At 35.4% G+C, this 22,391-nt stretch overlaps 1 protein-coding gene across 2 annotated transcripts in view; it reads right to left on the bottom strand.

Moving 5' to 3' along the window:
- The window catches only part of RAB3GAP1 (RAB3 GTPase activating protein catalytic subunit 1), a 94,723-nt gene that overhangs the window by 13,299 nt on the left and 59,033 nt on the right, over positions 1-22,391 (bottom strand). For both annotated transcript variants that reach the window (XM_074215053.1, XM_074215054.1), the window contains 6 exons: positions 14,002-14,094; positions 8,927-9,096; positions 7,732-7,821; positions 6,599-6,771; positions 2,944-2,998; positions 2,338-2,709 (listed from right to left, as the gene is read on the bottom strand). In XM_074215053.1, the coding sequence (XP_074071154.1) occupies positions 2,338-2,709; positions 2,944-2,998; positions 6,599-6,771; positions 7,732-7,821; positions 8,927-9,096; positions 14,002-14,094 (953 nt within the window). The remainder of the gene's footprint in view (positions 1-2,337; positions 2,710-2,943; positions 2,999-6,598; positions 6,772-7,731; positions 7,822-8,926; positions 9,097-14,001; positions 14,095-22,391) is intronic.

Raw genomic sequence — 22,391 nt, 5'->3', positions numbered from 1 at the left:
GGCAATGGGGTTAAGTGTCTTGCCCAAGGTCATATAGTTAAGTATTAAGTGTCTGAGGTCACAGGTCCTCCAGACTCCAGGGCAGGTAGTCTATTCATTGTACCACCTAGTTGCCCTCAACCCCCGCCCCCTCCACATTTCTTAACACTCCACAATCTGGCTTCTGATATCATCACTTCTTTCCAAAGTACCAATGATTTCTTACTGGACATATATATTCATTGGCCTTTTCTCAAACCTTATCCTTCTTGACCTCTCAGCAAGTCTCTGACACTACTGATCACCCTTTTTAGTTTGCTTCTTCCTTCTTTCTAGGCTTTCTGCACACTTCTACGCTATCCTGGTTCTCTAATCTGTCAGACCACTCCTGAGTTTCCTTTAAAAGAGTTTTATTCACATCACTCATTCCTACTAATCATTAGTATCCAAAAGGCTTTGGTCTGGACAATCTTCTATCCATACTATTTCATTTAGTGATCTGATCAGCTCCCCTGGATTCAATTATCATCTCTATCCTGATTCTTAGATCTACATATCTAGCTTTTCTCTTTACCTTCAGATTCACATCTCTGCCTACTGTACATCCTGAACCAGATGTACCATAGACATCTTACATTCAATATGCCCCCAAATGAACTCATTTTATCTCCCTATTCCCTTCAAACTTTCCTCTCTTCCTAATTCTATTACTTTGTAAGGCATCACCAAATGTTCCTAGTTACCCAGTCTCAGAACTCAAATGCCATCCTTAACTCGTCACTCTCCTCACATCCATCCTGCTGCCAACTCCTATCAATTCCACCTTTGTAACATCTCTCATATACATTCCCTTTTCTCCTGTGAAACTGATTTCTCTCTAGTACAGGACCTCATCACCTCATATCTGGACTCTTGTAATGTGTGTCATCTCCCTGATGCAAGTCTCTCTCCACTTCAGTTCATAATCCTAAAATGCAGGCCACCCTCCTGTTCAATAAATTTCAGTAGCTTCTTAACCTCCAGGATCAAATAAAAAATCCTATTTTCAAATGAGTTAATATATGTAAAGTACTTTGATCACCTCAATGTTGATTAATGCTAGTTATTTCTTGTTATTATTAGTATAAAGAATTCAAAGGTCTTCATAACCTAGCCCCTCCTACTTTTCTAGTCTTTTTTTTAAAAAAATTTATTTTATTTTTTCCAATTACATACAAAGCTAATTTTCAACATTCATCTTTTTCTAAGATTTTGAGTTCCACATTTTTCTACCACCCTCTCCCTCTCCCCACAACAGTAACTTCATATGTAATATATGTACAATCATGTTTAACATATATCCCTATCAGTCATGTTGTGAAAGAATTAGAACTAAAGGTTTTGCAATCTTCTCACACCTTAACTCCATACTCCATCTCTATCTTCTCTGTGTCTCTTTGACTGTTCCTCGTACCTACACTGGAGATGCTGTGATGATAGAATCCATATCATGATCTGAGTATGTAAGGTGAGAATGAGAACTTGAGATATTTGATTGGTATGGGTGACTGGTGGGGTGAGAGACCTCTAAGAGTATAAGTCAAATTAGAAACAGAGAAGCATTTGCGGGGAAAGAAAATAAATTTTCTTTTGGATATATTATCTGAAATGTCCAAAAGAAATGTATGGTGATGTATAGCTATAATTCAAGAGATCATCAATATACTGTAGTGGTACTTATTGTAGTAGCAAAGAATTGTAAACATGTACATGGACTGCTGCATAGTTCAGAGTTAAATCTTTAAAATTATTTTTCAAATTCTGATTAAGTGAAAGAGGACATCTTAGTTAAGATTCTGTTTTCTATATTGCAACAACAATCCCAAGGCCTTCATTATCCAAACTGCCTAATTCTGAGCCTCCATGCTAGTTTCTTCTGTCCCAACTACAAAAAGAAAAAAAAGAATCATTTTTATTAAGGGTGCATGACATTTCTCTTTCTAAAATTCTGACAAGACATATTTGCATTCTGAATTAGACTGAAACTTTAATCATAGATCTGAAAGCCTCTCAACAATTTCCAGTATTTCTTTACCCTCCCCATCATCTTTCACCTGCTACCTTAATCTTTAGCAGTATTTTAGGAATTTCTCTCTTGTTCCAAATCTGGATATGTTTCAAATTTATTTTCCTTTATAGAGTTTACACATATTACTCAAAAAGATAAGTTTTTAAAAAACATTTTCAAGTCTTAAGAGATTAAACATGGACTTTTCTAAATTTGTACCAACCTAATACAATCATTACTTCCTATTATATGAAGTAAAATAGATAACTAAGCAAAATATAAAGTAAAAAAATGACTGATTCATTACCCACCTGTGTTATTGGAATGTAGAGAGGTTCACCTGTATTCAGCAATGTAAGTTTTCCATGTTGATGTAGGCGTCCTTCTGGCTTTAGACTTGACAATTCTTTTGCCCCTCCTTTCTTTCCACTCTCTTGTCCATTTCCCTTCAAGTCCTCTGTATCACTTAAGCATTCAAAATATTCTTCTTCACTGTCACTCCAGGAATCCCAAGATTTTCCCACCTCTCCCTTCTCCTTATCTGTATCTTTTAGATGATCCTGCCCAGAGGTATCTCCTACTTTCCCAGAATCCCCTGTTGAAGCACTAGAAGCATAATCAGAAAAAGTGGATTTTTTTCCTTCATCACGGGCTCTCTTCCTTTCAATACAACAATTTAACATCTAGGGAAAATGGAAACAACATTTACATTTTGTTTAAAAATATATACCTGTATAGCTCTCATCCTCCAAAACATTTTCTCTCTCTCCTTCCATATATTCTGAAAATAATATCAATATTGATGGGAAGCATGGGGCAATAAGCAACACAAATGACCTAATCTTTTAAGTAAAACATACCAGAATACATTCTTTTAACAAAGTCACTAATTAGCACACTGGTTACAAGATATTTACCTGAAGTTTTTGATGCAGCAAACAACATCTCAGATCTGGGACTCCATTAGCTAATCTAAGAAAGACAGCAAAGATAAAAAAAAAAAGATATATAATTTTACTAAAACCTATTACTGAATTATGCATTTTTCATGGTACCATAAATTTTTAGTCATATTTAAGAAAAAAAACTAGAAACATTTTAGGCGACAAGAGGACTACAAGAGGTAGTAGAGGCTAAAACCTTAGGAAAAGTCATACTTTCAACTTTTGTTATATCCCTTTCTCCACACCATCAAAGCAAACACAAAGCTCAGTACTCTCCAGTAAACTAGAAATCTTAAGGTTGGAATTGAAAATGAAAAGCCTCAGCTCAGTTACCAAATCTAGCACTAATGGAAAATCATGCCACAACAGACCCTCCTAGAACAAATCACTACAGGCATATAATTGATTTTCAGTTATAAAAGAGTAGATCAGCAGAAGGGAAAAAAGCTTCCATCTCCTTTCTACCACCCATATAGGTCTTAGGACTCCCAGGGACCCTAAAACACCAGCTCACAACTATCATTCATTTTTTTTTAAGATTTTATTTATTTTGAGTTTTACAATTTCCCCCCAATCTTACTTCCTCCCCCCCACAGAAGGCAATTTGCCAGTCTTTGCATCGTTTCCATGATATACATTGATCCAAATTGAATGTGATGAGAGAAATCATATCCTTAAGGAAGAAACATAAAGTAAAAGAGATAGCAAGATCAGACAATAAGGTAGCAGTTTTTTCCCCTAAATTAAAGGTAATAGTCCTTGCTCTTTGTTCAAACTCCTCAGTTCTTTCTCTGGATCCAAATGGTATTCTCCATTGCAGATAGCCCAAAATTGTCCCTGATTGTTGCATTGATGGAATGAGCAAGTCCATCAAGGTTGATCATTGCCCCCATGTTGCTGATAGGGTGTACAGTGTTTTTCTGGTTCTGCTCATCTCACTCAGCATCAGGTCATGCACATCCTTCCATGATTCCCTGATTCCTGTCCCTCCTGATTTTTAATAGAACAACGGTGTTCCATGATATATATGTATATGTATGTATATATATATATATATATGTATATGTATATGTATATATATATATACATATATATATATATATATATATGTACACACACACATACCAGTTTGTTAAGCCATTCCCCAACTGAAGAACATTCACTTAATTTCTAATTAGTCAATCTAATTGACTTTTTTTTTTTTTATTAATTGTATCCTCAGCCCTTAGCATAGTACCTGCCACATAGTAGATACACAATAAGTGTTTATTGCATTGGAATGTTAGATTGGACTGGATCTATATGAAGGATGCATCTCAATCTAAAAAGTCAATCTCCACAAACAGAGCTGCTATCAATATTTTTGGACAAGTGATGTTTTTACCCCTTTTCATCATCTCTTCAGGGTATAGGCCCAGTAGTGGTATTGCTGGATCAAAGGGTATGTACATTTTTGTTGCCTTTTGCGCATAACAACTATCATTCTTTTTTTTTTTTTAGGTTTTTTCAAGACAAATGGGGTTAAGTGGCACACTTAAGTGGCCCAAGGCCACACAGCTAGGTAATTATTAAGTGTCTGAGGCTGGATTTGAACTCAGGTACTCCTGACTCCAGGGCTGGTGCTCTATTCACTGTGCCACCTAGCTGCCCCTTGCAACTATCATTCTTGACAAGTGACTATCTGCCTTTATACTGACAGGTTTTGGGATTACCTCTCTTTGCTGGATCTTAAGACAGAGCAGCAAAGAACCCAGAGTAAGACAGGGTCCAGGGCAGAGTGGTGGTGATTGTGCAAGCAATGTCATGCAAATCACACATTCACCTGTTTTCCATTCTTACCCTGTCTAATCCTTCTTCTATGAAGATGGTAAAATAATCTTCTCCAAGCACTACCTGCCCATTCTAAAACTCCCTCCTTCATATAGATCCAGTCCAATCTAACATTCCAATGCAATAAACACTTATTGTGTATCTACTATGTGGCAGGTACTATGCTAAGGGCTGAGGATACAATTAATAAAAAAAAAAGTCAAAGAAGCTAACAATTGAATGCAACAAGCATTTAGATAAAAAATAAATTCCTAGACTGGCATTTAAGGCCCTTAAAAATCTTATCCATATGAAATCTCTTTAATAAACTCTCTGGTCCAATCACTCTCTAAACTTTATATTCTATCTTCAACATCCATGCCTCTCTCCTCAGGTGGTTCCCTTAACATCTTGGAATATCCCCCCCTACATCTGCTTTATATCTCAGAATCTGTGTTGTTCTTCAAGACTCAGCTCAGTAACCACCTTCTCCCCCTATTTGTTTAGGTCTGTCTCTTGGTGTCTGTTTCTTTCTCTCCTCAAATCATGATGGATTTTTGTAAATTTTACTCCCTCTCTCCAAGTAAAATAAAAGTTTCTTGAAAGTAGCAGCTTTTTTGTTTTATTTTTACATTATTAGCACCTAACATATATTGGGCATTTAATGTTTATTTAAATATCTCTGGGTTATTCATTATTTTAGATAATCCATGCCATAGCTATTCATTTTTATCAAGAATTTTGAAAATTTCAGTCAACTATACAAGATTGTACACCTCTACAGCAGTAAACTGTGTTTTCATCATACAAGATTATAAGTGTTGGGATTTTTCAACAAAAGTTCAAATCAAAAATGTTAAAATATGAAATCCACAAAAATGTTTTAACAAAAATTAATTTTATGTAAGAGACAATTCAATTCAATAAACATTTAATGAACACCAACTATATAAGCAATCAGAAAAACAAAACAGTTCCTATTCTCAAAGAACTTATACGCCTGATAGAACATAACATGTAAAAAAAAAAGTACACACATGATTGTTTGAGGAGGGGAGAGTACTAAAAACAGGGGGATAAGGAATGGGTCAGGAATGGCCTTCCCGGAAGAACTGGTACTTAAGATTAACTCTGAAGGATGCTAAAGAATCTAAGAGCCACAAGTAAGGAAGGCAGGCACTGAAGGCATAGGAAACAGAATGTGTAAAGGCATGGAAGGGGAAGATGAAATGTCGAGGTCAGGGAACAAATGTGAGGTCAGTTTGGCTAAGATGTGACATTTGAAGGAGAATGATATAAAAGAAATTTGGAAAAATGAGAGCCACACGGTGGAGGACTGCAGATGACAGGTACAAGAGCTTATATTTTATCTTTGAGGTAATAAGGAGTCGCTGAAAATTTCTAAGAGAAATGACATAATCTGACCTGTGTGTGTTAAGAAATATTAATTAAGCCACTATATGATAACTGGCGAAGAGATACTGTGGAAACACGGAATGCAATCAGGAGGCCATGGCAGTAAGTCTAGGCAAATAGATTTATGGAAGTGTTATCAAACAGAAATTGATTTGGGGTGGGGTAGAAAACAGAAAAGAATAAATTATGACATTCATGTTGGGCTCTCAATAGAAATAGGCTTATATCTAAAGGAAGGATTGGGTTTAGAGATGATGATTAGTTGGTCTAGATAATGTTAAGTTGAACTACCAGTCAATGACACATCTAGGTACAGCTATCATGGAGGGAATTAACAACGCTGGACTGAAATTTAGCAAAAAATCTGGGTTAGAAACATAGATTTGTAAACAGAAATATTTACCCTGGAATCAGAAAGTTGTTTTCCCATCTGAAGCGCATTTCAAGGACAAATTCTTGCCAGAGATGTGCCACGCCTTTCACCCCACCATGGTAGAAATTGATCATACAAAGACATAAAGCCAGTTTGTATGTCAAACTGTCAGAAGGTGCAGATTTGAATTGATTGTAAAGATTCTAAATGAAAAATGAAAACAAAAATTTTCTTAAAAGCATATACAAAGTATACTAATTATGAATTAAAAGTTCATAGATTAAAATTTTACCCAAATCATCATTTACAAGACAGCTAATACACCATAACCTAGCTTATTTATATTTGAAATAAAGACTCATGCTTCTAGTATGTATAGATATGTAACTAATATATCCTTGAGAAAGAAGGCCTAGCTACGAAGAACTGGATGTTTTATCTCTTATTTCATTAAGAAGTTTTCTACTTTCTAGCATCTAAGAATAAAAATAATTCTGAAGAAATATTTACTTGCAAAAACTTTAAAATAAGAAAAAATTGAGTTTTGATCAAGTAGTAGATGTAATTTTTTTTGCTGGTGGTAGAATTCTCTCCACCTATAAAAATGCATCGATACCAACTTTATGTAATAAAGGATGCTTATTTCAAATACAGCATGAACATATTCTTATGGAATTGTATAATAACAAGACAACATTAAAAATAGAAAAATTCTTTTTAGAAATTTAAGCAGGGGCGGCTAGGTGGCTTAGTGGATAAAGCACCAGCCCTGGAGTCAGGAGTACCTGTGTTCAAATCTGGTCTCAGACACTTAATAAATTACCTAGCTGTGTGGTCTTGGGCAAGCCACTTAACCCCATTTGCCTTGCAAAAAACTGAAAAAAAAAAAAAAAAAAAAGAAATTTAACCAGGTTTCTCCTGGGATTTTCACTGGTTTGTAAGACCTTTGATTTAAAGCTAGAAGAGACCCTAGAGGCCATTGACTCTATGTTCTTTTATTTCTTCCTTTTACAGATGAGGAAACTTACAGATCTAGAATTTAAATGGCTTGTCTCAGAATTACTAAGTCAGTATTGCTAGAAATTTAAGTTGCAAAAATATTTTGTAATTCATTCTATTTAAGTTTATTGCTTTTTAATAATGAGACCCAAAAACTGACTTACATATTCTTCATTATCTGATGAAGGATTATTGTTGCCTGTTGAAGTAAATCCATCTAATGGTTTATCAGAAGCAGCATCAGGGAATAGGAACTTTAAGGGAGGAAGAAAACAATTTGCTTTTAGATTCAATTTTTGGTATTTCATTTTTGATTTCTTTAAGTTTTTACCCATGCAGACTGATTTCTGCTATTTCACTTTTTCTGAATTAGAAGTTAAAATGTTAGAGGGTACTTGTTATATTTAAAAATTCATTTTTTACAACTACTCTTACAGAAATTTTCTCTGACAATAAATTTTTTTTAACAATTCACATTATATAATGATTTAAGGTTTGCATAGCATTTTTGAAATATTATCTCATTTGATCTTCACAACAACCCTAGCAAGGAGATATTATGATTATTCCTATTTTACAGAAGAGGAAACTGAGACAGAGAAATGTTAAGTAATCTAGTAAACAACTGAGGCCTAATCTGAACTCAGTTTCTGAGTTCAGGTCCAATATTCTATCCACTGTACAGCCTAACTGCCCTAAATATATAAAATATCTCTTCACCGGCCTATGAAACACCTGAACAATAGGTACTTTTTCAGATATAAGGATTTCCCTTAGATCTGTTAGCTGAACAGAAAGTAGAACTAAAATCTTTCCACTTAAATTTCTATCTTATAAGAAATCATTATTTTAAAAAGAACATTAACTGTGATTGGCTGAACCGACTAGATCCTTATAATGCCTCTACTCAGAAATAAAGTACTAAGAAACAAAGCTAAGCTAAGAAGGTGCCCATGATGGATAAACTGGACTTTTTTTTATTCAAGCAAGAGGACTAAACCACAATTTATTGTTAAAAGTTCCATCCCCCCCCCAAAAAAAAAGGGGGGGAGTCACTACAAAGCAATGACAAAGAAAAATTCACCCAAGCCACAGAAGCTTTTTCTTTTATTTTTTTAATTTTTTTTTTTCACAGAAGCTTTTAAATCCTACTTGTCTATTACTTGGTTATACACACTTTTCTATGGTTTCCTCATCCTCAAGTGTAAAATACAATCTTTACAATGTGCTATAATATAAATACTGTATAAGTATCATAAAGTACTGTAAAAGAAGTTATTAACATTTTCATGCTAGTGTAATTATAATGATGATGATAATAATAATAATGATAAAAATGATAAACCATTACATACTTACCAAGAGAATAGCATTAAGGACATCATTATTCAGTGGTGACTCTTCTACACCTCTGTGCTTTCGAATCTTCTTCTTTGCACTGTGTACCATATTTGTAACTGATAACTTATGGATTGGAACCGGTGCTGGTTCTGTCAGCTTTGACAGTGCATGAGTTATATCAACAGTTTCTATAAGAAAATTAACACAAATTATAAAAGACCAAATAAAGTATGTGGATATATAAAAAGTACTTTAGTCATTTTTTAAGAGTTAGGAAACTTCACATCAACTACTTTCTATGTTAGCATCCAGGTGAAAGGTCTCACAAAATTTTGCTTAGCTCATGTCATATGGAATCTCAAAGAATTATAAATTCACAATACTTTCATTTTTAAAATATCTTAAAACTTTTTATAGAAGATATCATTAAATATTCTTATAGTCCCCCAAACCAAGTTTCTTGGCTTTACAGAATAAAGCTAAGAGAGAAAAAGTTGAGTCAAAGAACATTAAAAACTGGAGTAGTATTGGAAGTTATCTAGTTCAACCCTTACCTAAAGAAGAATTCTCTTTAAAAATTCTCATGATCTCTAGTCATCTTATTTACTTAAAACACACCTAGGTGTGGAGAACTTGAAACATTCTTTGGTAACCCACTCTAATTTTGGAGAGTTCTATTTGTTAGGGCTTTACTTATATTAAATTTCAAAACGCTTCCTTGGAACTTCCCTAAATAATCCTAGAGCTGTTCTCCAAGTGGAACAAGAATTCTTCCACAATACAATCTTTCAAATATTTGCAGACCCAGTTTTTTTTTTCCTTTAGGCCTAGTTCTTTCAACTAATCACTATACGACATGATTGCAATTTTTCTCACATTCTTGATTACTCTCTTTTGGACATGCTCATTATTTAATGTCATGCCAAAAATATAGTACCTGGAACAGAACACAAAATTTTTTACCTTCCTTGTTTATGACAATATATTAGGGACCCAAAACAGCATTAGCTTTTTGGGGCTGCCATGTCACACTGGTGATACGTACCAAGTTTCAGTCCAAATTTTCATGTGAACTATCAAGTCATGTCTCCCATATCCTGAATTTGTATGGTGGATTTTGTAAAACTAAGCATAGAATTGTACATTTATTCCTAAAAACTTTCTGTTATTAAATCTGGTTCTAGCTATTCAAGGATTTTTTGGATCCCAATTCTCTTATTCTGTGCATTAACTAGCTTTCCCCCATTTTTTCACATATTTTGTGTTTGCCATCTAGATCATTATCCTTTGTCTCCTGAAATGAACAGAATAATGATAAGAGTTCTGTAACTGCACTGAACCTATTCCCAATTCAAATCAATAAATATTTATTAAACAATTACAATGTATGTGGCATTGTGTTAGGAGCTGGGAGCAAAAAAGACAAAACCAGAAGTGGACCCTAAGACGATAGAATAGGGGCAGGGAACATACCTGAGCTCTCTCCCAAACCACTGCAAATACCTTTAAATAATGATCGAAAAAAAATCTAGAGTGGCAGAACCCACAAAAAGACTGAAATGATTTTCAAACCTAAGACAGAAGAGGTGAGAGAGCATAGTCCAGTACAGGCCATGCCAGTATAGATCAGATCTCAGCAAAGCAGGAGTGGCAGCAAGAGTGGTTTTTTCAGACTTCTCAGCCCACAGATGATAAGAGGATTGGAGAATGGGTCTCACTGCTGGCACCAGGAGCAGGACTTTGTTAAATTAATCCTGGGTCTTAATTCCAGTGATAGAAGGATCACTAGCACATTGGACTTTATTGTCCCTGGAGGGCAGGGACCCCAATTATATTTCCAGGGTTGAAAAGAGTGCTTGTGATCTCTCACAACTAGCGCATAGTTCAGGAGAGTAGTAAACACCATACCTAGATTGTACCATCTCGGGAGAGCTGAAAACTTAAGAGGTCCCAGAATTACCTCTGTTAACAGTTATACAAACAGCTCTGGACAGTGCCCCCTCCTCTTGGGAAGCAAAGACCCATTCTAGCATAGAATTAGAAAAAAGAAGAAAAATGGTGGAAAAAAAAGCAAAAAGAAAAAATTTCTGACCAAAGAAAGTTACTATAGTAACAAGCAGTATCAAAATATTCTTAGAAGAAAACAACAAAGTCAAAATTCCTGCATCTAAAGCCTCAGAAGAAAAAATATGAATTGGTCTCAGGCCATAGAAGAACTCAAAAAGGATTTTAACAATCAAGTAAGCAAGGTAGAGAAAAAACTGGGAAAAGAAATGAGAGTGATGCAAGAAAATCATGAAAAAAGAGTTAACAGTTCGGTGAATGAGGTAGCAAAAAATACTGAAGAAAATAACACCTTAAAAAAGCAGAATAAGCCAAATGGTAAAGGAGGAAGTATGTATATATATATAGACAGAAAGCAGAGGTGTGAGTTGAATGTGATAGTATTATTAAAACAATTAAATTAAGAGAAGAGAAAGAGGAATGCATTGGCAGAAGGGAAAGAGAGGAGTAGAATGGGATAAAATTTTCTGACATAAAAGAGGTCTGAAAGAGATTTTATAGTGGAGGGGAAAATGGGGGAAGTGGGGAGGGGAGCACATGAACCTTACTCTTGTTGGAATTGGCTCAAAGAAGGGAATAATATACACACTCAGTTGAGTGGAGAAATTTATCTAAACATGAGAAAATAGGAAGAAAACAGGATTTAAAAAAGGTGTGCAGAATGGAGGAGCTGACAGAAGGAGTAAATTTGTGTTAGGTAAAAAGTCAGAAGCAAAACACTTTTGTGAATGGATAAGATAACAGGAAAAAAATCATTACTGTGAAAAAAATTTTTACAGTGAAATTCCCTGATAAAGATTTCATTTATAAAATATATAGAAAACTAAGTCAAATTTAGGAATAAGAGTCATTCCTCAATTGATGAATAGTCAAAGGATATGTATTAACAGGAAATTTTCAGGCAAAGTAATCAAGACTATTAATAGTCATATTTTAAAATGCTCTAAATCACTACTAATATGAAATCATTATTGAAATACAAATTAAAACAACTCTGAGCTATTTTCTTATTCCAGTCAGTTTGGTTACTCTGACAGAAAAGGAAAATGACAAATGTTGGAGGGGATATGAGAAAATTAAAGCATTGTATGCACTATTGGTGAAGATATATATTGATTCAATGAATCTGGAGAACAATTTGTAACTGTGTCCAAAGGATCTAGAAAACTTACATATCCCTTGGCAAAGTAATATCACTACCAGAGATAAAAACCAAAAAGGTACAAAAAACTTAGAGCAGCTATTTTAATGGCATCAAAGAATAGGAAAATGAGGGTCATCAATTGGGGAATGGCTAAACAAGTTGTATATTGATGGGATTGTGATGTGTTGTATATGACTGTGCTTTAAGAAATGATGAGCAAGGGGGTGGCTAGGTGGGGTAGTGGATAAAGCACTGGCCCTGGAATCAGGAGTACCTGGGTTCAAATCCAGTCTCAGACACTTAACAATTACCTAGCTGCGTGGCCTTGGGCAAGTCACTTAACCCCATTTGCCTTGCAAAAAAACAAACAAAAAAAAGAAATGATGAATGATGCTCTTAGAAAAACATGAGGGGCAGCTAGGTGGTGCAGTGGATAGAGTACCACCCCTGGAGTTGAGAGGATCTGAGTTCTAATCTGATTTCAGACATTTAATAATTATCTAGCTGTGTGACCTTGGGCAAGTAACTTAACCCCATTACCTTGGGGAAAAAAAAAAGAAAAACATGAAAAGACTTATATGAAATGATGCAAAATGAAATGAGAAGAACCAGGAGAACACTATACACAGTAACAGCAATATTGTATGATGATCTACTATTTAATAGTTATTCTCAGCAATATAATGATGTAAGACAATTCTGTAGGACTTCTGACAAAAAATACTATCCATCTCCAGAGAAATAATTTGTAAAATTTGAATGCAAATTAAAGATACTTTATTTTATTTTTTGTTTGTGTTTTCTTTCAGAATGACTTATATAGAAATGTATTTTGTATGACTACATATGTATAACTGTGTCAAATTGTTTACCTTCTCAATGTGGGGGCAGAGGGAAGGAAAAGAGATAATTTGGAACTCAAAATTTGAAAAAAAAATTGTTTAAATTATTTTTACATGAATTTGGAAAAAAATAAATTATTAGATTTCAAAAAAATAAAAAAAAACTTCAAGGAAAGTAGTAACATATAAACATTTGCATAGAGATGATAGGATTTGGTGAGACCATCAAGAAAGGACATGTATAAAGCAAAGAGGCAGTCAGAGCCTTAAGGGACAGGTGTGTGGTAAGAGGGAGATGGATGATGAACCAGCAGAGAAAACTGAGAAGAAATGTTCAGATAGATATAATTACCAAGGTTTACCATTTATCAATACTGTAGAAACCAGATGGTGGCTGACAGTTTCAAAAGCTCTAGAGGTCAAGCAAGAAGATAGAGAAGGTTTGCAGTTCAGAGATTATTGCTACTTATTTTATTTATTTAAGGAAATGGGGTTAAGTGACTTACCTAGTGTCACACAGCTAGGCAATTATTAAGTGCCTGAGACCACATTTGAACTCAGGTCCATTCAGATACTCCTGACTCCAGGGTTGGTGCTCTATCAACTGTGCCACCTAGCTGCCCAATTATTGCTATTCTTGAAAAGCACAGTTTCAATATTTTGGTAGGGTCATATACATATACCAAAACTTATTCAGGCATTCCCAGTTAGAAAAGAGAATGTTGAAGACTGAAAGTGATTCATTAATTTACCTCTCTGGATCTGAACTAGTTCTGAATCAACCAGTCTTTCCACTGTTCACATGACTAGCATGAAAGACACTGAAAAAGGCTTTGCTAGAATTCAGATATATTGTATAGTGATGACATTTCCTTTATCTTCTAGGATCATAATCTTGTCAAAACTGATAGCTTTCATTCTGCTAAAAATTACTTTTCCAAACAGATTAAAAAATAAACTAGATAAATAGATGCCAAGGTATCAATATTTCTTAAAGAAAAAAATAACAGAAGTTTGAAAATGACTAATTTAAAATCACTTACCTCTCCCCTCTTCTTCAAATGTGGATCTTCCAAGAATTTCATCTGTTGATTCTTTTCGCCGACAAATTTTAAAGAATTCAGTAACAAAATCTCCTAAAAAGAAAAATTTGATTCATTTTAGAAAATTAATCAGAAGGAAATTCTCTCAATTACAATCCTCAAAAATACCAAAACGTACTTTGGGAAACAAAGGTAACAGATAAAAGTTTTTCTTCTCCACTGTAGTCATCTTGGATTGCAACCCCTAAACCCCAACCAAAGAAAAGGAGATTCCCTAACACACAGAGATGAAATTTATCTGCTGTTCCAGTCAAATTGGATACAGACTTAAATGACTTCATCATTGCATTGCTCCCATCTCCAACAATTGTAAACATCATCATTTAACAAATCTCATTTGGACACAAGAAAAATGGTTTTCTCCCTTTTCTCTCACTGATGGATGCTGATATACCATATTACATATCATTCACTTAGAAAAACTTTATTCCAGATGAAGGAATTGAAACAAGTAGGAAAAACTACTGTGTATATATACATACACACACACATATATTATATGATACATACATATATATATATATAAACATTTCAAAATTCTTCAAATTCACAGAAAGTACCTTCACTGAAACTGCCCTAATTTGTGGTCCTAGTACCACAAATCTCTGTAACTTTGGGTATATCACTTAAAGCAATATGAATCTCAGTTTCTTCATCTGTAAAATAAAAAGATTGGATAAGATGATCCCTAAAGTCCCTTATAGCTATGATTCTATGTTCAATGTCCTATCCCAAAACACCTTGTTTTTAAGATTTATCTTTGGAATTAAACATTCTAGGATGAAAAGAAAGGTGAGACATACATAAATATTAAGAACATGACATTTTAAAAGGTATTTATCTTTTAAAATTCTGATTTTAATAAATCATAACAGCTACATATATATATAAATACCAATTTTATATTTTTAAAACATTCATTTTAAGAATAAAGGTGAATTCTACATGAAAAGTACATATGTTTTTCAGTTATACCATAGCAAAACATTAAGAGAGATTATGGGGTCAGAAGTGCAAAGGATGCAATTTTTAAATCTATGAACAAAATGAATTAAAATTTTTTTTTGAAAAATAGGTCTTTTATAAGTGTCTTTATATGATTTAACTACTAATTCAATCATCAGTTACCTCAAATATCCATTTCTTTTTTTTTGTTTGTTTTTATGAGGCAATGGAGAGGGGGTTAAAGTGACTTCCTCAAAGTCACAAATCTAGGTAATTATTAAGTTTTTGCGGCCACATTGAACTCAAGTCCTCTTGACTCCAGGGCTGGTGCTCTATTCACTATGCCACCTACTGCCCCTCAAATATCTAATCTTCATCAAATCAAGATTTTTCAGAATTGCAATGACTGATAGCTTGAAATTAACCAGATGAATAAGAAACTTTTAATTAAACATTTAATCTCTCTAAGCATGTTACTATTAAATATCGATAAAGGAGGTATTTAGCACTAGAGTAAATAATGTTACCTACTTTTCAGGAATTTTCGTAATTCCACAATTAAATTTTGTAAAATTTGCAATCTAATGGTACATATGCAAACAAAAAGGAGTAGGAAAAATACTTGAGCAGTAACAGAATAAGGTAAAGACAGCCCAAAGGAAGGAGAAAGCAAATAATAGAACATGAAGAGTCAGAGATAGAACTTAAAAGATGGGTAATAATAATAACAGCTAACATTCACAGAGAGCTTTAAGGTTTATAAAACACCCGATAAAAACATTTGTTTGAAAACACATATAAAACTGTGGTTTATGAATATAATGGCATATTACGGTCCAATAAGAAATCATAAAACTAAGAAATTCATATTATAAAATGCCAAAGAATAAAAAAAAACACTAAAAAGAAGCTGAAGGCTGAGTAATAGTAATGACTCATTTTGACTCTAGAGAAGAGATAGTGCCTTTTCTTCTTTTCAGGAGAAAGTTGCAAGATTATTGCCTAAACTGACTTATGTCATTATTGTACCAGTTGTTTTATTTAACTATTTCTTTGTTACAAGACTGGCTAACTAGGTGGGCAACATTATCTGAAAATGACACAAAAAAACCCCAAAAGGCATTGATAAAGCTTTTTTTTAAGGTGATGAGGGAAATATAGGAATATCTCAATGTCAAACCATCAATAAACTGTTTATTAAGCACTTACTATGCTAAGTGCTATGCTAAGCGCTAGGGATACAAAAATAGGTATAAAACACCCCCCACCCCCACCCCCACCCCAGGAGCTCACCTTCCACTGGGGTGGGGGGGAGATGACAAACAAATATATGCAAACTATTTAAAAGATAAACAGGAAATCATCAAAAGAATCAATGTCCTAGGATTAAAAAGACTGGAAAAGGTTTCCCATAGAAGATGGGAGTATAGCTGGATCAGTCAAAGAAGCCAGCAGGCAGAGATGAGAAGAACAATCAGGGCCGAGGGACGGGACATGACACAGGCATTACATTTGTGGAAAACGAAGAAGTCGGTGTCACAGGTGAAGAGTGGGACCAAGGCATGAAGGGCTTTGGAAACCAAAGAATTCTATGTCTGATCCTGAAGTTTACTAACAGGAGGGTGACAAGGTTGGAACAGCACTTCAGGAATGAGCAAAAAGACAACCAGCAATCTTGTTAAGAGCCAGGAGATGCGATGAGTAGGAAAGAGAGATGAGATGGTTTGATTCCAAAGGGTTATTGTTTATAATAATAATTTATTTTTTGTTTTGATGAAGAATATAGAATATAAATATAAAAAACAGATATAACCTTTATCTAATGCAAAAGACTTGCATCTGCGATGAAAATTTCAGGGATGCCAAAAATAACATTTCAATATGGGAAATTATTTGTTTATAACATAAATACACATTAGTGCCCCATTTGGATTATCTCCTAAAACTGTACTCATGGTTTGAGTTCCAAAAACTCTCACAGATTTAAAGGTATGCTTCACAAGTATATAAGTATGTGTGTGTGTATGTATGTATGTATATATATATATATATATATACACACACACACACACACACACAAAACTTTAGTTCATAAATCTTTTCCTCCCTTTAAAAGTTACCTTATAAGTTGGTCAATGGACGAAATTAGCTCAAAAGCATTTATTAGCATGATGTAGTTAAGAATGGTAGCTACAATCTCTTATAGTTTATGTTTCTTCCTTAGGATATGATTTCTCTCTCATCACACTCAATTTGGATCAATGTATACAATGGAAACAATGTAAAGACTGACAAATTGCCTTCTGTGGGGGTGGGGGGAGGGAAGTAAGATTAGGGGAAAAATTGTAAAACTCAAAATAAATAAAATCTTTAATTAAAAAGAAAGAATGCTAGCTATACAATATTATATCCATGAACCTTGCAATGTCCTACAAATACACACATTACATATGGTAAGAGTGGACTCAAACTTAAGATTAAAATGGTGGTGAGTCACACATGTAGGTCAAAACATCTCTTATTTTTGGTACCATAGATTCCTTTTTTTCATGGAGTTCTCATGTTATTGTCTCATAGGTACTGGATCTATGACAGTAGTCACTCGGCTAGATACACTAAGATGAATCTGTTCCCTAGTCTGTTTCTCTTCACAATTCTCCACAACTCTCAACTGCCAGGGAATACTTTTCTTTTGAATCCTTGGTCAGTTCTCTTCTCAATTGCTAGAGGTCTCCATCTTTTTTTTTTTTTTTTTTTTTTTAGGTTTTTGCAAGGCAATGGGGTTAAGTGTCTTGCCCAAGGCCACACAGCTAGGTAATTATTAAGTGTCTGAGACCGGATTTGAACCCAGGTACTCCTGACTCCAAGGCCGGTGCTTTATCCACTACGCCACCTAGAAGCCCCGAGGTCTCCATCTTTAAAGCTGATTCTTGCACTGAATATTACTACTTTTAAATCGATTTCTATCTGGAGAATGTGTGTGATGCCTGCCTCGAGTTATTTTATTCTCCAATTTGTTCCCTGATATGGATGTGCTATCTTCTGTTGAGTGAACAGTTTGGATATTGGATTTCATGGAAGATGAAAGAATTCCCCTCCTTCCTCCAAGAGTTCCTTAACAGCTTCTCCTGACTGGAAAGGCTACAGAACTAATAAACTAGTTTTTGAGGACAATGAGGATGTAAACCAATCTTCAGCCAGCAAATGGCAGTTGCCCTTGCAGTTCAATTAAGAAACATTCTTATATGTATAGACAGGTCTTTACATTTAGTTGAACAGTTCATTATCTGCCATTTACTTTCCTTGATTACATTCCTGGCTGGGAAGAAATGGGAAATCAACTCACCCACCAATACATAAATACATACATACAGACACAGGCACACACAAATACATGATTAAGGCAGATTGCTAGGAGAGATTACATATATATATTATCCTAAAAATCCCAAAGCTCTTTTCAAAGCCCATCAAGTCACCTTAATTTCTCACATCACTGAGATTGAAGAGTATGTTAAAAGTTGAGTGGAATTCCCACAAATCCTCTTTCCCCCTAAATTTGTACTTTGTCTCATGAGTTCTACTGGTAGATAACGGGACTGCTGCAACAGAAGGTAGTTGTGTAACAAATGAGAATGCTTTAGAAATATGTGGGTATATTTAGGACAGGGAGGAGAATGGCATAAAAACATAAAAGTGACATTGATTTATTATCTATTGGCTTCTTTTAAGCCCCAGAAATTAAAGATCTAAAGTAGCACTTCCTATCTCCAAAATGGAATGAGAATGGTAAGTACTAACTTTTAAAAAAAAATTTATTTTTATTTTTGTACACATGATGGCTTTTTTATACATTACTAAAATATTCTTGTTTAAGAGTAAACATAATACCCCTCCCCCCAAAAAATATAGACCCTCATGAGAAATAAAGAAAAGGAAAGAGAAAAAAAATGTGCTTCAGTCTGTGTTCTGACACCTCCAGTTCTGTCTCGAGTGGATCACATTCTTCATGATAAGTTCATCAAAAAATCTACTTACATATTTTCCCACTGTTGCCATTGCTGATCACAACTCTCTCTATCCATACCTCCCCACTACCATGTACTATATTTTCTCTCTCCTTTCACTCTGTCCTTGTTCTGAAATGTGTTGTAGGGTGGCTGAGTGGTGAAGCAGATTGATCACCAGCCCTGGGGCCAAGAGTCCCTGAGCCCACATACCACCCACCGGGCCCCATGGTCCTGGATGGGCCACCCAATCCCATCCTCTTGCAAGAAGTAAAAAAAGAAAATGTGTGATATCTGACCACTCTCCCCCAAGATCAACCCTCTCCTCCATGAGCCACATCCCCCCCACTTCCTGACTCCCTTCTCTCTGTTTTCCTCTAGATGTCTATATCCTATTGAGTGTATATGCTGTTTCCTCTCCAAGCCACCTGATGAGAGCAAAGGTTCCCTCATTCCCCCTTTCATATAATTCCAACAGCTCATTGTAATAAAAAAAAATCTTATCATACAAAATATCTTAGCCTATTCCATCTCTCCTTTCTCTTACTCCCAGTATATTTCCCTTTTAGCCAGTGACTCCATTTTTACAATATATCTTCAAAGTCAACTCTCTCCTGTGCTTCACCTACATAAGCTCCTTCTAACTGCTCTAATAAATCAGAAGTTTTATGAGTATTATCAATATCATTCTTCTATGCAGGAATACATGCCGTTCATCATCATTACATCCCTCACATTTTACCCTTCTCCTCTGCTCTCTATGCTTCACCTGAGGCCTGTATTTGAAGGTCAAACTTTCTGTTCAGCTCTGGTTGTTTCAACAGGAACAACTGAAATTCCCCTGGTTCGTTGAAAGTTCATCTTTTCGGGGTGGCTAGGTGGCGCAGTGGATAGAGCACTGGCCTCAGAGTCAGGAGTACCTGAGTTCAAATCTGGCCTCACTTAATAATTACCTAGCCGTGTTGCCTTGGGCAAGCCACTTAACCCCACTGTCTTGCAAAAAAAATAATAAAAAAAAAAGAAAGAAAAAAAAGAAAGTTCACCTTTTCCCCCTGAAAGAGGATGTTCAATTTTGCTGGATAGTTGATTCTCAGTTGCATTCCAAGTTCTTTTGCCTTCTGGAATATTATATTCCAAGCCCTGTGAGCCCTTAATGTAGTTGCTGCTAAATCCTGCATGATCCTGACTGCAGCTCCACAATACTTGAACTGTGTCCTTCTGGCTGCTTGTAATATTTTCTCTTTGACTTGGGAGTTCTGGAACTTGGCTATAATATTCCTGGGGGTTGTTTTATTTTGAATCTCTTTCTGGGGGATATCAGTGAATTTTCTCAATTTCTATTTTGCCCTTGGCTTCTAGGATATCTGGGCAATTTTCCTGTAGGAATTCTTTAAAAATGAGGTCAAGGCTCTTTTCCTGATCATGACTTTCAGGTATAACAATATTTTAAAATTATCTTTCCTTAATTTGTTTTCCAGATCAGTTGTTTTTTCAATGAGATGTCTCACATTTTCTTCTAATTTTTCATTCTTTTGGTGTTGAAGTATTCTGTCTTGACTTCTCGTAAAGTCATCAGCTTCCTTTAGCTCCATTTTGCATCTGAAGAATTTATTTTCCTCAGAGAGCTTTTTTTATCTCCTTTTCCATCTGGCCAATTCTGCTTTTTAAAGCATTCTTCCCCTCAATAATTTTTTTTTAGGTTTTTTTGCAAGGCAATGGGGTTAAGTGGCTTGCCCAAGGCCACACGGCTAGGTAATTATTACGTATCTAAACCTGGATTTGAACTTACGTACTCCTGACTCCAGGGCTGTTGCTCTATCCACTGTGCCACCTAGCTGCCCCCTCCTCAATAATTTTTTGAACTGTTTAATCCATTTGACCTATGCTAGTTTTTAACATGTTATTTTCTCCAGCATTTTTTGGATCTCCTTGACTAAGCTGCTGACTTCTTTTTCATGTTTTTCCTGCATCTCTCATTTCTTTTATTCTTTTTGTTTTAATTTTAAAAATTTTATTTGAGTTTTACAATTTCCCCCCTAATCTTACTTCCCTCCCCCCACCCCCCACCCCCACAGAAGGCAATTTGCCAGTCTTTACATTGTTTCCATGGTATATGTTGATCCAAATTTCTCTCATTTCTTTTCCCAATTTTTTGTCTATCTCCCTTACTTGATTTTCAAAATCTTTTTTTGAGCTCTGTAATAGTCTGAGTTCAATTTTCATTTTTCTTGCAGTCTTTAGATGCAGGAGCTTGTACTTCCTCATATTCTGTTTGAGTATTTTGATCCTTCATGGGATCACAGACAATGTATTTCTCAATGGTGTTCCTCTTTTTTCTCTGTTTACTCATTTCTCCAGCCTGTCCCTGGTTTTGGGGTGCTTCCTGGGCTTTTGAGTATTATTGGGACACCCCCTCACAAGGATCTCAGTGTGTGAAGCTCTGACTTCCCTCCTGATCTGTGAATGACCACAAGTATACCCCTCTGTCATGGGGCTGAGGTGGGGGGGGGGGGGTTTGTTCTATGGGGTGCCTAGATTGCAATCAGGATCTGAATGTGATCAGAGCCCCAGAGTCCTGTTCCAGGGACAGAGGACAAACCTTGGAATTCTCTCTCCACTCCCCTACCTTCAGTGGGCTGAGCATTCAAGGCTCAGTTGCCTGGGGGCTCCTGCTTGTTGTCTCCAGGCTTGCTTCCATTTCCTATACAGGGCTGCTGTGGCCACTGCTGCTGAGCTGACCATGCTGACTGCTGCAACCACCCTGAGGGCCTGGGCTTCACTCTCACTCTGGCAGAGATCCCCTCAGCTGATCCTCTAATTTGTGCCTGGTGCTCCCCTGTAGTGTAGGTCAGGAAATTGCCCCCGCTGCTGTGAGCCCCCTCCTAGACACCCTGGGACTGCCTCCAGGAGGCTGAAGTTTCTGCACTCTGGCGAGCCGCCATGAAGCAGAGCCTTTCCACTATTTTCCAGGTTACCTTGGTCTGGAGAATTGCCTCACTGGATCTTTCTGTGAGTTCTGTCTCTCGAAAATTTAGTTATGATTCATAATTTTAAGATTTTTGAAATATTATGGAGAGAACATCTAGGAGAGGCTCTTCTCCTGTTGCCATCTTGGCTGTGCCCTTCTAAGTACTAACTTTTAAAGTATGCCTATGTACATATCTTTTCCTTTTTAAAAGAATTCAACTTAGAAGGTCTGCCTATATTTAGAGGCAATTTATATTTGTATCAATATATAGGAGTGATCTAATTTTAAAAAATTTTGGTAACCAAAAATCCACACATTTACTATACACATACACAAGTTTGTGGATATAATTTGCATTTCAACAGATTTCTCATAGGATTCCTTCAAGTAATTTTGTATGATTTAATATA

This window comes from Macrotis lagotis, chromosome 1 (genome assembly GCF_037893015.1).
Source record: "Macrotis lagotis isolate mMagLag1 chromosome 1, bilby.v1.9.chrom.fasta, whole genome shotgun sequence".
Taxonomy (NCBI): domain Eukaryota; kingdom Metazoa; phylum Chordata; class Mammalia; order Peramelemorphia; family Peramelidae; genus Macrotis; species Macrotis lagotis.
This window is presented reverse-complemented; position numbering and strand designations above follow the sequence as displayed.